The 14,238-nt window shown below is 44.6% G+C and overlaps 1 protein-coding gene and 1 pseudogene across 2 annotated transcripts in view; both read left to right on the top strand.

Moving 5' to 3' along the window:
- The window catches only part of arhgef10 (Rho guanine nucleotide exchange factor (GEF) 10), a 284,795-nt gene that overhangs the window by 136,048 nt on the left and 134,509 nt on the right, over positions 1-14,238 (top strand). For both annotated transcript variants that reach the window (XM_080192046.1, XM_080192045.1), the window contains exons 15-16: positions 2,988-3,080; positions 6,560-6,730. In XM_080192046.1, coding sequence (XP_080048172.1) covers positions 2,988-3,080; positions 6,560-6,730 — 264 coding nt within the window. The remainder of the gene's footprint in view (positions 1-2,987; positions 3,081-6,559; positions 6,731-14,238) is intronic.
- LOC145345798 (U2 spliceosomal RNA) lies at positions 13,900-14,075 on the top strand (annotated as a pseudogene).

Raw genomic sequence — 14,238 nt, 5'->3', positions numbered from 1 at the left:
ACCTTGCCCTCGATTGTGAAGAGCCTCCAGGTGCTGTGCTGCATTGTAAAGATGCCTTTCAAGTAGAAGAAATGATTATTCAGCATTATTAGTTTGAGTTTTATTTTACAGCACTGTTTTAAGTTACACTGTATTTTTAAACCTGTGATCTGTAGGTTGTGCTGTGTTTGATCAAATCAATCTGCATTCTCTTCTCCTACACACTTTGTTTTTCAAAGTATATTAAACAGTTTTGAATGGTAATTTCAAAGGTCGTACCCTGGAGGTGTATAGTGACAATTTCTATACTAATTTCAGGCACGTTTTTATTTATTTTCTGGACATGGTTATTGCTGTCAAAGCTGGTATTTACTGTTCATCCCTTCTTACCCTTGAGGGCCAGCATGGTGGCACAGTGGTTAGCAATGCTGCCTCACAGTGCCAGGGACCAGGGTTTGATTCCCTGCTTGGGTCGTTGCCTGCGGAGTCTGCATGTTCTCCCCTTGTCTGTGTGGGTTTTGTCTGGGTGCTCGGGTTTCCTCCCACAGTCTGAAAGACGTGCTGGTTAGGTGCACTAGCTATGCTAAATTCTATCTCAGTGTACCCGAACAGGCACCGGAGTGTGGCGACTAGAGGATTTTCACAGTAACCTGATTGGAGTGTTCATGTAAGCTTGCTTGTGACGCTAACAAACTAAACTTGAGGAAGTATTATTGTGAGAGCAGTTTTGTGTCAGCTGCTGACTTTGGCTGGGTTGGCCAATAGTGACCAGTTGGGCTGAACAGATTCAAAGTCACTTTTGTTGACATCAGCCTTTTATAACCAATTTTTTTTAACAACTGAACCCAAGCAGCCATGATGGGACTTGAACTCATGTTCTGTGGCTCATTAGATCAGGCCTCCAGGTGACTGGTTCTGTAACATAATAACTAGTTCTCGGCGTATTACTTATGTAAGCATTTGGTGCAGTTAGGACCATCGCTGTCAATTGCAATCAGTATGTATTTGTGTGATTACATGTACAGTACATTAAACTAGTAGGTGTTGGCTGTTCTCTAGATGTCACATTTATTTCAGAACAAAATGCATTAAAAACCCAGTCATTTTACATTTTATTTTGAACTCTACCTGAAATTGAAAAGCATTTATAATATTCCCGACCCCAACATTCACATCTCGCTATGAATACCTGTTTTTGTCTTGAATGAATGCTGTGTTTTGGCCTTAAAGGCAGAAGCTGAGTGAGGTAACTGTTTCTAGTTGTTTCTCAGCTGGTTAGAGGAACAGCAATCTGTTTTCCACATCTCTTTACATAAGAACATAAGAAATAGGAGCAGGAGTAGGCCATCTAGCCCTCCAAGCCTGCCCCGCCATTCAATAAGATCAGGGCTTTCCACTTTCCTGCTTTCTCCCCATAACCCTTAATTCCCCTGTCTATCAAAAACCTATCTACCCGTGACTTAAATATATTTAGCAAGGTAGCCTCCCCCAACGGGCAGAGAATTCCAGAGATTCACTGCCCTTCGAGTGAAGAAGTTCCTCCTCAACTCTGATCTAAACTGCCCCCCCGCTTATCTTGAGGTTGTGCCCCCTAGTCCTGCTATTCTTTCTAAGCAGGAAGAATCTCTCTACCTCTACCCTATCCATCCCCTTCATTATCTTATACGTCTCTATAAGGTCCCCCCTCATCCTTCTGAACTCCAATGAGTACAGAACCAGTCTATTTAGTCTCTCTTCATAGGCCAACCCCCTCATCTCCGGTATCAGCCTAGTGAACCTCCTCTGCACTTCCTCCAAGGCCAATATATCCTTCCGCAAGTGCACACGTTACTCCAGCTGTGGCCTCACCAGCACCCTATACAGTTGCAGCAAGACCTCCCTGTTCTTATATTCTATCCCCCTTTATGTACAGCAACCAGTAGCTCTTTGCTTTGTCTTCACCTGGGACTTAAATAAGATGTGGGGCCTATTTGCAGGAGGCTTACTTCCAGCTCTACCAACCCTTCCTGCAGTCAAACAGTACAGAAGAGGCCCTTTGGCCCATCAGATATATCAACAAAACTACACTTTCCAGCACTTGGCCTACAGTCTTCAGTGTTATGACATTTTAAGTGCTCATCCACATACCTAATAAAGGTTATAAGGTTTCCCACCTCTCTTAGCCTTGCAGGCTGTACATCCCATATTCCCATCGCCCTCTGGGTGAAAACATTTTTCCTCTAATCCCCTCTAACCCTCCTGCCCCTCACCTTAAAATTGTGCCCCTTCATTTTTGAACCTTCAACCAAAGGAAACAGCTGCTTCCTATCTACCCTGTCCATGCCCGTCATAATCTTAAGCAACTCAGTCAGGTCCCCTCTCAGCTTTCTCTGCTAAAGAAAACAACTTGAGCCTATCTAGCCTCTCTTCATAGCTCAAATGCTCCGTCCCAGGCAGCATCCTGATGAATTGCCTCTGCACCCTCTCCAGTGCAATCACACCCTTCCTATAGTGAGGTGACCAGAATTGCACACACTACTCCAGCTGTGGCTTAACAAAAGTTTTGTACAGCTCCAACTAACATCCATGCCACAACTGCTGAAATGTGGAGCATTCCTTTCAAATCGTATCCTGGTCCCAGAAACATTGTTAGAATTAGTCTGTGCTCCCTCACCTTGTGCACTAAGCTTCTGGAGTACTTTTCATTCCACCTAATTATACTAAAGCTTGGCTAGCCCAGCAGGTAATGATGCATTGGGAAAACAAAACAATACATCTCAGTGATACTGCCACACCTTGGAATCAGAGTCATCCAGAGCCCAGACTACCCTGGAAAGAGCTCTCATTGCTATGTTTTCAGAGCCATGTCCACTTTTTGATGAGTGCATTGTAAGCAAAGGGGACTTAGAGGAATATTTTTAACACTGTTGAAAGATTTTAGTTTAAAAATACCTTAGTTAAACCTGTTGTAACCAAACGATCTGTCTGGTGTCTGCTTGCTGTCCTAAATGTGTATTCTTCCTCACCAGCAATGCCACGAGTCAAGCTCTGATCGGATTACATTGTATGGATTAATGATGAAGCCAATTCAACGTTTTCCACAGTTCATTCTTTTGCTCCAGGTAAACACATTAATCTTGATGCAAATAGTTATCTTTTGTCGAGTAATATACAGCATTGTAAAATAATATATTTTTTGTTATAGTCCTGGGAATTAAGTTTCGCGAAAGCACTTTACTTTCTACCCCTCCCTGAAAATGATCTCTCCATAGAAGTTGTGTTACTGATAATTGGTGGATACAGATTTTGATGTGCCAGTTGGAGCTGGAGGAGATGCTAACTTCAGCGAACTGGAAGGACATATTCCATCAGGCTACACACTTGTGATCGGAATAATGATGGCAGCAATCTTCAAAACGTTAGCAGTAATTCCTGAATCTCAGGCAGGTTGCATCAAAAAACAAACAAGAGGGCTGGAGCCTGGAGCATCTTTCTGGTGTGGTGAAAATGGTGGAAGCACCCAAAAATCACAAATCCCATCAAACGGTAATTCCCACTTGTGCAGGGGGTGGGAATGGGACTGGTTTGTGTTTCACACGTGCACGTTTTATCCAGGCAACTAGCCAGTTAAATCATCAGCTACCTCCACTTAAGTGAGATTTTGGTAGCTTTGGAGTGTGAAACCCAAAGTATGCTGAGTCAACCGAGTAGGGGCAGGTCTGAACTTTGTGGATGACTTTGGATAGCTCGGGGATACTCCTTTGGACAGGTAAGGTAGCCCTTTGGATATGATACTGGGCTATCTTTAAGGGCAGTCAGGTGCCAGTCACCCATCCTAACTTTAACTCTGCTGCCCAGGTTGCCAATTTTAAAAGTTGTGTTCACGAAGCAGGAAATTCTCTTGAATCTGCACATCCAAACCATGGACAAAAATCCAATGAGCCCGGAATCTGACTTTTTACATCGGACACCTAAATTCAAATATTGCTCAAACTATTGAAATGAAACTTTCTGTAACCTCTTATGAAATGAATTTGAAGAGTCTCAATCTGGTTTCCATATGCACAACGCACTTCTAATTGTCCTGAGTGATACCGTATGGTTGTTAAAAAGGAACACGTTGCTGTTGTGTTTTGGGATGACTTTCTCAAACTGGAATGACGACGTGCTACAAGTGGAGCTTGGTTGAACAATGCTTTTAGCTTGCCCATGTTGCATGATGCCTAATGCACAGATACATTCAGTTCCCTCGCAATGATATGCTTCACCTTGCTGACCGTGACACAAGATTATTTAATTTCCCTCAAAAAGCAGAATACTGCAGATGCTGGAAACCTGAAATAAAAACTGCAAATGCTGGGGGCAGAAAACACAGCAGGTTAGGTAAGGAGAGAGAGAGAGAGACCCAGGAGGTGGTTCTGCAACCATGTTATGCCTGGTTCAAATCCTGCAGAATAGCGTGTGGGCCTAAAAATCAGTTTGGCACCTGGCTCCAAACAGTTAGCATGTTTTTGGGCCATTTTCTAATGGCACAAACTGGGCACAAGTCCGATTTATCACACTTAAAGTTGTACTTAAATATTCATGGTCTGTTCAAATCCCAGCACACGGATGTCTCTGGCCTTCGGGCGTGGGCGACAACAGCGAGAATCACAACTTGCTTCCACCAGCAGATAGTCACCATGGTCACTGTAGTTCCCGGTGGTCAAGGGCATGGCTAGCTGGTGCCCACTGGGCAATGCTCACCTGGTGGGACCCACCTGGCCCACTGGCAGAGTCCACCAGACACTGGAGCAATGGCCATTGGTGTCAATAGGACATTGTCAGTGTATCAGGGAAATGTCAAGTGGGGATGGTGCCTTAGTGGGGGTCTGTGACAGGAGAGGGGCCTATCGGGGGGTTCATGTTGGGAGTTCTGATGGGGAGCACATGTTGGAATCAGGCAGAGCGCCCCAACGGGAGGGCCCCGATTTCACAACCCATGTCCGGGAGGGTGTTGTGGTACATGATGCTGATGGAGAGAGGTGGGGGTCCTGATGTTCATTGGGGGGGGAGGGAGGGAGGTCAGGGCACCTTGCCAAAGGCACCTGAGGGCTCTGAAGCTGAGCTGACCAGCATGTTTAGGTCCTGCCCCTCCAAGGGAGCTCCCAACTCTGCAAAACAGTGACTGATTGTGGGAGGATTACAATGTGGAGCAAGCCTGAGAGACCGGCACAGATCATTCTGCTATTCTCACTGAGTTTTTTATTGGAGGAATTCCACTCATCGTTAATGTTTCAAGGCTGTGATCTTCCATCAGAGCTTGGAAAAGGTAGAAGTGTGATATGTTTTGAGCAAGAACAAAAAGTGGATGACAGAAGAGATTGAATGACAGATGAGTTGGCCTTTTAGGGTCAAAGGGAATGATGATGGGACAAGAAAAGAAACAAAAGATGTGCTTGCCTCGAGAAGGTGCGGTGCTGACTGAGAAGAAACAAAGACAGCAAAGAAAGGAAATGGTCTGAAATTGTTAAACTCAATTTGGAGTTAAACTCTATAGCAGCTAAAGAGAGATGAAATGCTGTTCTTGAAGCTTACTTTGAGCTTTGCTGAAACACTGCAGGCTGTGGACAGAGCTGTCAGTGTGAGAGCAATTAGTGACACGTCACCAGAAGCAAGAAATTTCTGCTTGGAAAAAGAAGAGGTGTTTCACGAAGTGGTCACCCAGTCTGCCTTTAGTGTCTAGGTGTAGAGGAGGCCATACTGTGAGTTGCGAATGCAGTAGCTTAGATTGAAAGAAGGTCACATAAATCGTGGAAGGAACGTTTGGGGCTTTTTGGACAGTGGGGACCGAGGAGATAAAACAGCAGCTGTTAGATCTATGGGAAGGTGCTGTGGGAGAAGGATGCTATAAGGGGTGACTGAGGAATGGACCAGGAAACAGTCCCTCTGGTAGCTGATGGGAGGGGAAGATGTTTTTTTCGGTTAGGCATTGTATCGTCTGTTAGCCTCAACAGTGAGTTGAACAATTTCGAATGGTAAACTCGGTCCTCCATTTTATTACACCTCATTGTTAATTTTATTACTTTTTTCTCTTTCAAATAGCAACTCCAGGCTGTTTCTTTGTATCTTTTCTTTCACCATCACTATTCCCTTTGTTCTGGGAGAGCTAATTTTTCAGTCAATGTCTCCTGCCACAGAGCCTCATTTTGTTCTTGTCCTATCTCTTCCTTAAAAAATATAACATTTCTATCCTTTTCTCCTTTTGATGAAAGGTCAAAGGTCTGAAATGTTGACTTTGTTTCTTTTCCTCGACACAGAACCTAAAGAGCCACCACGCCCCCCCTCCCCCAACCTCCAGCATTTTCTGTCACTTACATTTTGTTTAGTTTCTTCAATGTGTTAATAACCTGTGTTCTTTCAGTCACTTCCAATAAGGTGATACTTAGTTTCATGGTTACTTTTCAATAATAGGTGATACACGTTTGTTGATTCACATCAACAATACCAAAATCAAACTTGTTCTGTTTAACTTCAATGCAAACTTGATTTGGAGCTTACTTTACATTTCCCCCTCTCCAATTTCGAAGGAGAAAAATGTGTGCTTTCCTGCTTTCCTTAGGACATGCTAAAGAACACTCCAAAGGGACACCCTGATAGACTACCTCTTCAGATGGCTCTCACAGAGCTGGAAACGTTAGCGGAGAAACTGAACGAGCAGAAACGGGAAGCTGATCAACGCTGTGAAATGAGGCAGATTGCAAAAGCGATGAATGAACGGTACTTGAACAAGGTAATAATTTTGCTACTTTGCTATTGCAAATGTAATACTTCCACCGTTCAACCTGTAACGATTTAGACACTATTTTTGGATGAGCCAAAGACAGAAGGTACAATAAATAGGTGAACAGCCACACTTGCTGACCGAGACCAGTAATGATGCAATTCTAACATTTCCCAGTAGGTGTCAGATGGTGCACAGATTCAGTATAATATTGAAAGACTTGCATAAGGGGGACAGGGAGGGAGTTGATTTTTAACTTGCCGACTAGGTTGTAAAATCGGCTTGCAAATTGGCCTCGCATTAACAAAACTGCTGATGTGAATGAACATTAGCTGTTTTCTGAATGTGATGGGGCGATTGTGATGAATAATCTATATCTGTGTAACAAGTTGAAAATCTGACCTGCTATCTGCATAGATAACGCTTATCAGTCCATTATACTCTGTTCCATGCACTGTGCTGTCAATTATGTGGATTTGATTAACTTATCACTTGGCCTTCTTGATTACTGCCAGTCTTACTGGGGACTAAAGTGTAAACAAAATAGTAATGTTTACTATTGGTGAATCAGAGGGGAATCATACATGCGTGACCAAATTGCAGTGAATTGGACGTAGCACAGTGGTTAGCACTGCTGCTTCACAGCTCCAGGGACCTGGGTTCGATTCCTGGCTCAGGTCCCTGTCTGTGTGGAGTTTGCACATTCTCCTTGTGTCTGTGTGGGTTTCCTCCGGGTGCTCTGGTTTCCTCCCACAGTCCAAAGATGTGCGAGTTAGGTTGATTGGCCATGCTAAGAAATTCCCCATTAGTGTCCTGAGATGCGTAGGTTAGAGGGATTTGCGGGTAAAATATATGGGGATGGGATTGATGGGCCAAAGGGCCTCTTTCTGCACTGTAGGGTTCTATGAAACCCATTAAGCCTAAAGGAACTGATCCAAAGGATGTGAATGTATGTTCTTCTGTATTGCAAATCCAAGGTCAGTGATGCAGAATGGCACAATATTGAAAGAAAGAGAGATGGATCAGGAGGCAGTGAATAGTTAACACCAAACCTGGGCTTTCGCAACCAGTAGATTGTAGGAGGGACGGTCGGCTGATGGGCTCGTAGTTATGATGTGGAGATGCCGGCATTGGACTGGAGTAAACACAGTAAGAAGTCTCACAACAGCAGGTTAAAGTCCAACAGGTTTATTTGGTAGCAAAAGCCACCAGCTTTCGGAGCACTGCCCCTTTGTCAGGTGAGTGGGAGTTCTGTTCACAAACAGGGCATATAAAGACACAAACTCAATTTCCAGAATAATGATTGGAATATGAGTTTTTACAGGGAATCAAGTCTTAAAGTTACAGACAATGTAAGTGGAGAGAGCATTAAACACAGGTTAAAGAGATGTATATTGTTTCCAGACAGGACAGTTAGTGAGATCTTGCAAGTCCAGGCAAGTTGTGGGGGTTACAGATAGTGTGGTATGAACCCAAGATCCCTCCTCTGTGCGGGACTTGGCTATCAGTCTGTGCTCAGCGGCTCTGCACTGTCGTGTGTCGTGATAGCTGCCTTGGAGAATGATGGACAATCACTGAAACAACTATATGATGACATCAACAAGTTCCATCCCACCATCAGACTCACCATGGACTACTCTCCGGAATCAGTTGCATTCTTGGACACATGCATCTCCATTAAGGACGATCACCTCAGCACTTCACTGTACCACAAGCCCACGTGTAACCTGACAATGCTCCACTTCTCCAGCTTCCACTGTAAACACATTAAAGAAGCCATCCCCTATGGACAGACCCTCCGTATACACAGGATCAGCAGAAGGATCGCTACAGACATCTCCAGACACTGAAAGATGCCCTCGTAAGAGCAGGATATGGCGCTCAACTCATTGATTGAAAATTCCGATGTGCCGCAGCAAAAAACCGCACCGATCTCCTCAGAAAACAAACACGGGACACAGTGGACAGAGTACCCTTCGTCGTCCAGTACTTCCCTGGAGTGGAGAAGGTACGACATTTTCTCTGGAGCCTCCAACATAAGAACATAAGAACATAAGAAATAGGAGCAGGAGTAGGCCATCTAGCCCTTCGAGCCTGCCCCGCCATTCAATAAGATCATGGCTGATCTGTCGTGGCTCAGTTTCACATTCCCGCCCTCTCCCCATAACCCTTAATCCCCTCTCTTATCAAAAACCCATCAACCCGCGTCTTAAAAATATTTAGCGAGGCAGCCTCCACCACTTCAACAGGCAGAGAATTCCAGAGATTCACCACCCTTTGAGTGAAGAAGTTCCTCCTCAACTCCGTTCTAAACCGCCCTCCCTTTATCTTGAGGCTGTGCCCCCTAGTCCTACTGTCTTTTTTGAGCGGGAAGAGTCTCTCCACCTCTATCCTATCCATCCCATTCATCATCTTATACATCTCAATGAGATCTCCCCTCATTCTTCTAAACTCTAACGAGTACAAGCCTAGTTTATTCAGCCTCTCCTCATAGCTCAACCCCCTCAACTCTGGTATCAGCCTAGTAAACCTCCTCTGCACTCCCTCCAAGGCCAAAATATCTTTGCGTAGGTGCGGCGCCCAAAACTGCACACAGTACTCCAGCTGCGGCCTCACCAATGCCCTATACAGCTGCAGCAAGACCTCCCTACTTTTATACTCAATCCCCCTCGCTATGAAGGCCAGCATCCCATTCGCCTTCCTGACCACCTGCTGCACCTGCAAGCTGGGTTTTTGCGACTCATGCACAAGGACCCCGAGGTCCCTCTGCACCGTCGCTTGCTGCAGTTTTTCGCCACGTAAGTAATAGTCCTTCCTACCATTATTCCTACCAAAGTGGACCACCTCACACTTGCCAACTTTAAATTCCATTTGCCATTTCCTGGCCCATTCGCCCAGCCTATCTAGACCCTTCTGCAGACTCTCCACACCCTCCGCACAATTTGCTGTTCCCCCAATCTTGATGTCATCAGCAAATTTCGACACCGTACACTCGGTTCCCTCCTCCAGATCATCTATATAAATGGCAAAAAGCTGAGGCCCCAGCACCGACCCCTGGGGCACTCCACTAGTCACCATCCGCCAATCCGAATAGCACCCGTTGACCCCCACTCTCTGCCTCCTATTTGACAACCAATCCTCTATCCACGCTAACACCCTACCCCCAACTCCATGTCCCTCGACCTTCTGCAATCACCTCTTGTGAGGTACTTTGTCAAACGCCTTCTGAAAATCCAGAAAGACCACATCCACCGGCTCTCCTCTATCCACCGCCCTAGACACATCCTCATAGAACTCCAGTAAATTTGTCAGACACGACTTCCCTTTAATGAAACCGTGCTGCGTCTGCTCTATCAAGCAGTTCCCTTCAAGATGCCTCGCAATTTCCTCCTTAATGACGGATTCTAACATTTTACCTACCACAGACGTTAAACTAACCAGCCTATAATTCCCTGCCTTTTGCCTGGCACCCTTCTTAAACAACGGCGTAACATTAGCCGTTTTCCAATCCTCCGGCACTTCCCCGGAATCCAGCGACGTCTGGAAAATAACCACCAAGGCATCCACTATCACCTCCGCCATTTTTGGTGAAGACGAACATCTCGCCAAGGCCATCCCCACACCCCCACTTCTTGCCTTCAAACAACCACACAACCTCAAACAGACCATTGTCTGCAGCAAACTACCCAGCCTTCAGGAGAACAGTGACCACTATACCACACAACCCTGCCACAGCAACCTCTGCAAGACGTGCTGGATCATCAACATGGATGCTATCATGTCACGTGAGAACACCACCCACCAGATACGTGGTACATACTCTTGCAACTCGGCCAATGTTGTCTACCTGGTACGCTGCAGGAAAGGATGTCCCGAGGCGTGGTACACTGGGGAGACCATGCAGACGCTACGACAATGGATGAATGAATACCACTGGATGACAATCACCGGACAAGAGTGTTCTCTTCCTGTTGGGGAACACTTCAGCGATCATGGGCATTCGGCCTCTGATCTTCGGGTAAGTATTTTCCAAGGCAGCCTTCACGACACACGACAACGCAGAGTTGCTGAGCAGAGACTCAGGTTAAAGTCCAACAGATTTATTTGGTAGCAAAAGCCACTAGCTTTCGGAGTGCTGCCCCTTCATCAGGTGAGTGGGAGTTCTATTCACAAACAGAGCATATAAGACACAAACTCAATTTACAAAATAATGGTTGGAATGCAAGTCTTTACAGGTAATCAAGTCTTAAAGGTGCAAACAAATTCCGCACACATGAGGACGGCCTGAACCAGGATCTTGGTTTCATGTCACACCATCTGTAACCCCACAACTTGCCTGGACTTGCAAAATCTCACTAACTGCCCTGTCTGGAGACAATACACATAGGAAATAGGAGCAGGGGTAGGCCATCTAGCCCTTCGAGCCTGCCCCGCCATTCAATAACATCCCGCCTGCTCCCCATAACCCTTAATTCCCTTGTCTATCAGAAATCTATCTACCCATGACTTAAAAATATTCAACAAGGTAGCCTCCACCATTTCAATGGGCAGAGAATTCCAGAAATTCACCAGTCTTTGAGTGAAGAAGTTCCCCCTCAACTCTTTTCTAAACTGCAGCCGCACCCCCCCCCCTTATTTTGAGGCTGTGCCCTCTAGTTCTGGTTTCCTTTCTAAGCGGAAAGAATCTCTCTACCTCTACCCTATCTAGCCCCTTCATTATCTTGTAATTCTCTTTAAGATCCCCTCTCAGCCTTCTGAACTCCAACGAGTACAGACCCAGTCTATTCAATCTGTCCTCAAAAGCTAACCCCCGGTATCTCCGGTATCAGCCTGGTGAACCTTCTCTGCACTCTCTCCAAGGCCAATATATCCTTTTGCAAATAAGGGGACCAAAACTGCACACAGTACTCCAGTTGCGTCCTCACCAGTGCCTTGTACAGTTGCAGCAAGACCTCCCTACTTTTATATTCTATCCCCCTCGCTATGAAGGCCAACATCCCCTTCGCCTTCTTGATCACCTGCTGCACCTGCAGACTGGGTTTTTGTGATTCTTGCACAAGGACCCCCAGGTCCCTCTACACAGTAGTATGCTGCAACTTTTCACCATTTTAGTAGTATTCCATCCTACTATTATTTCTTCCAAAGTGGATAACCTCACATTTGCTAATGTTATACTCCATCTGCCAGGTCCTCGCCCATTCATTCATCTCTTTAATCTGTGCTTAACGCTCTCTCCATTCACACTGTCTGTACCTTTAAGACTTGATTACCTGTAAAGTCTCGCATTCCAATTATTATTCTGTAACTTGAGTTTGTATTTTTGTATGTCCTGTTTGTGAATAGAACTCCCACTCACCTGACGAAGGGGCAGCGCTCCGAAAGCTCGTGGCTTTTGCTACCAAATAAACCTGGTGTAGTGAGACTTCTTACTGGGCTCATAGTTACATAGTTACCCAGTCTCAGGAGCCAGTGACATACTGAGTCATCATTGTGTGGATTCAAGGATGAACAAGAAAAAAGAACTTCGGAGATAAGTAAACATGAATATCTCTTCATATTGAGAGCAAATTAAGCTGATTTTTGACTTCAGTACAATCTACCAAAAACTTGTTTTAGCAAAAGCAAAGTAAATGTTAGAAAGTGGATCTCATCTCAGAAATTTGCCTTTCACATTGATTTACATGAATGAATTGGTCTTTTCCCCAGTCTCCCTGTGTGTAACTAGTACCATGTTGAGAAGATTACCACTGCTGGCAGTGTTCACACATTTCTGTCTATTTGAATAAATTAGCATATCTCTGAAATAGGGACTGACTGGATATATGAGGGCAAAATCATCCAAACCTGCTGAGCATCTACAAATTAACAGCTGCTGAAAACTGGACTAAAAAGATGACTTGCATTAGTCTCGCAGATAATGGTGACATTGAGACCCATGGCTGGGACTCCCCCAAAAGAAAGGCAACTGTAGCTGAAACAGAATACCGGTAAATAAAGAGCTATTTGGTAAAAATGCATAAACTACAACACGTCTTTAAATTTGAGTTTGTAATGGGGATCTCCCAAGGGATCACTGTCAAGCAATGACATCAAAATGAAGCTGTTGGAGAAATACAACAATGATGCTGAATTAAACACCAACAAAGCAGCAGAGATGATAGAAAGAAAGACTTGCAGTTATGGAAAGGCTTTCACAACTTAAGAACGTCCAAAAAATAATATACAGCGTATAAAGCATGTTTGATATATACTCAATTGTAAACATTGGAAACAGAACAGTGTCAATTAGCATACAGAATTATCCCCCCCCGCGCCCCCATGCCAACAGCAATAAAATGAACGATCAGATAATCTGCTTTAATTATTTTTGTTGCGAGATCAATATTAGCCTGGATCCTGGAGAGAATTCTCCTGCTCCTGTTTGAAAAGAAGTGCTGGGGTCTTTCATGTTGACCTGAGGTGAAAGACATGGCCTTGGGTGAAAGACTCAAATGTTCTTAAAGAGGCGGATACCTGTCAATGTTCATTATAATTTTTCTCTGCTGTGCACAGCCTGTTTTTGCACCGTGTGATTTATGCAAGATTGTCGCGCAGCCACACACATGTGCCTCTCCGAGAGAACCTTGTTTGCACACAGCCTATTGCATGATCCAAATTGCTGTGCAGCATCTTAGCAGAAGCATCGGTAGCTGTATAGTTGAATGCTTTCAAAGGGTCACTGTAAAATGCAGTTGCCTCATAGAAACGTAACAAGTTAGCTGAATGGCATGAGGTGTTTTTGACATCATGCTGACATTCATGCCAGTTAATAGATTCATTCTGTGAGTGAATCCTTGCTTAAAGCCAGCACAACTTGTCTACTTCACCTAATGCTGAATTAAGTGTTGCTCCTCTGTCATTTCTGGAGCAGTATTTCAAATAATTATTTAACTCACTGTTTGAATCTCCAATAAATTAACATCTATTACATTGTCAGATTTCTGCTTTGGAAGCTACCTAGTATCGTGTCAGTGTTATCACTCTGTCTTTTCATTCGCTGCTCAAACATGTGTTGAAGTGGCCCTTTCAAAAGCAAGAAGAGACACTGACTTGTGGTTGCTAACGTTACCCGATGTCTGGTATTGCAAGTTGGCCAGTTGCTGAAAAGTTACAATTCACATATATCATGACATCCTTTTATCGCTTCTCGGCTTTTTGGCTAAGATCAAGTGTAGTATCGACATGCTGTGCTTGGTTGAAGTCTTTAGCTTGCATTTTAGCTTAATTTGAAGCAATTTTTAAAAGCAGCTAAGATGCAAATGAGATCAAGCCTTGGAGGAGGAGCTGTACCTACTCCAATCAGCTTGGATCATGTAGATCAAGCCCAAGACAAGAGATGAGAGCCCTGTCTTGTCAGCATGGATTGGGAATACCTCAACTTCTTGAGACTCTGAATTGAACCTGATCCAATTGAATTGGAATAAAAACAAGAGCAACACAAGAGGGAGTTGTTGGTTGGCCAGACTGCGCGTTCGAGC

This window comes from Carcharhinus amblyrhynchos, chromosome 7, assembly GCF_965287045.1.
Source record: "Carcharhinus amblyrhynchos chromosome 7, sCarAmb.v2.hapA, whole genome shotgun sequence".
In the NCBI taxonomy this organism is placed as follows: domain Eukaryota; kingdom Metazoa; phylum Chordata; class Chondrichthyes; order Carcharhiniformes; family Carcharhinidae; genus Carcharhinus; species Carcharhinus amblyrhynchos.
Note: the sequence above shows the minus strand (reverse complement) of the source record. Positions and strands in the feature narration are given on the sequence as shown.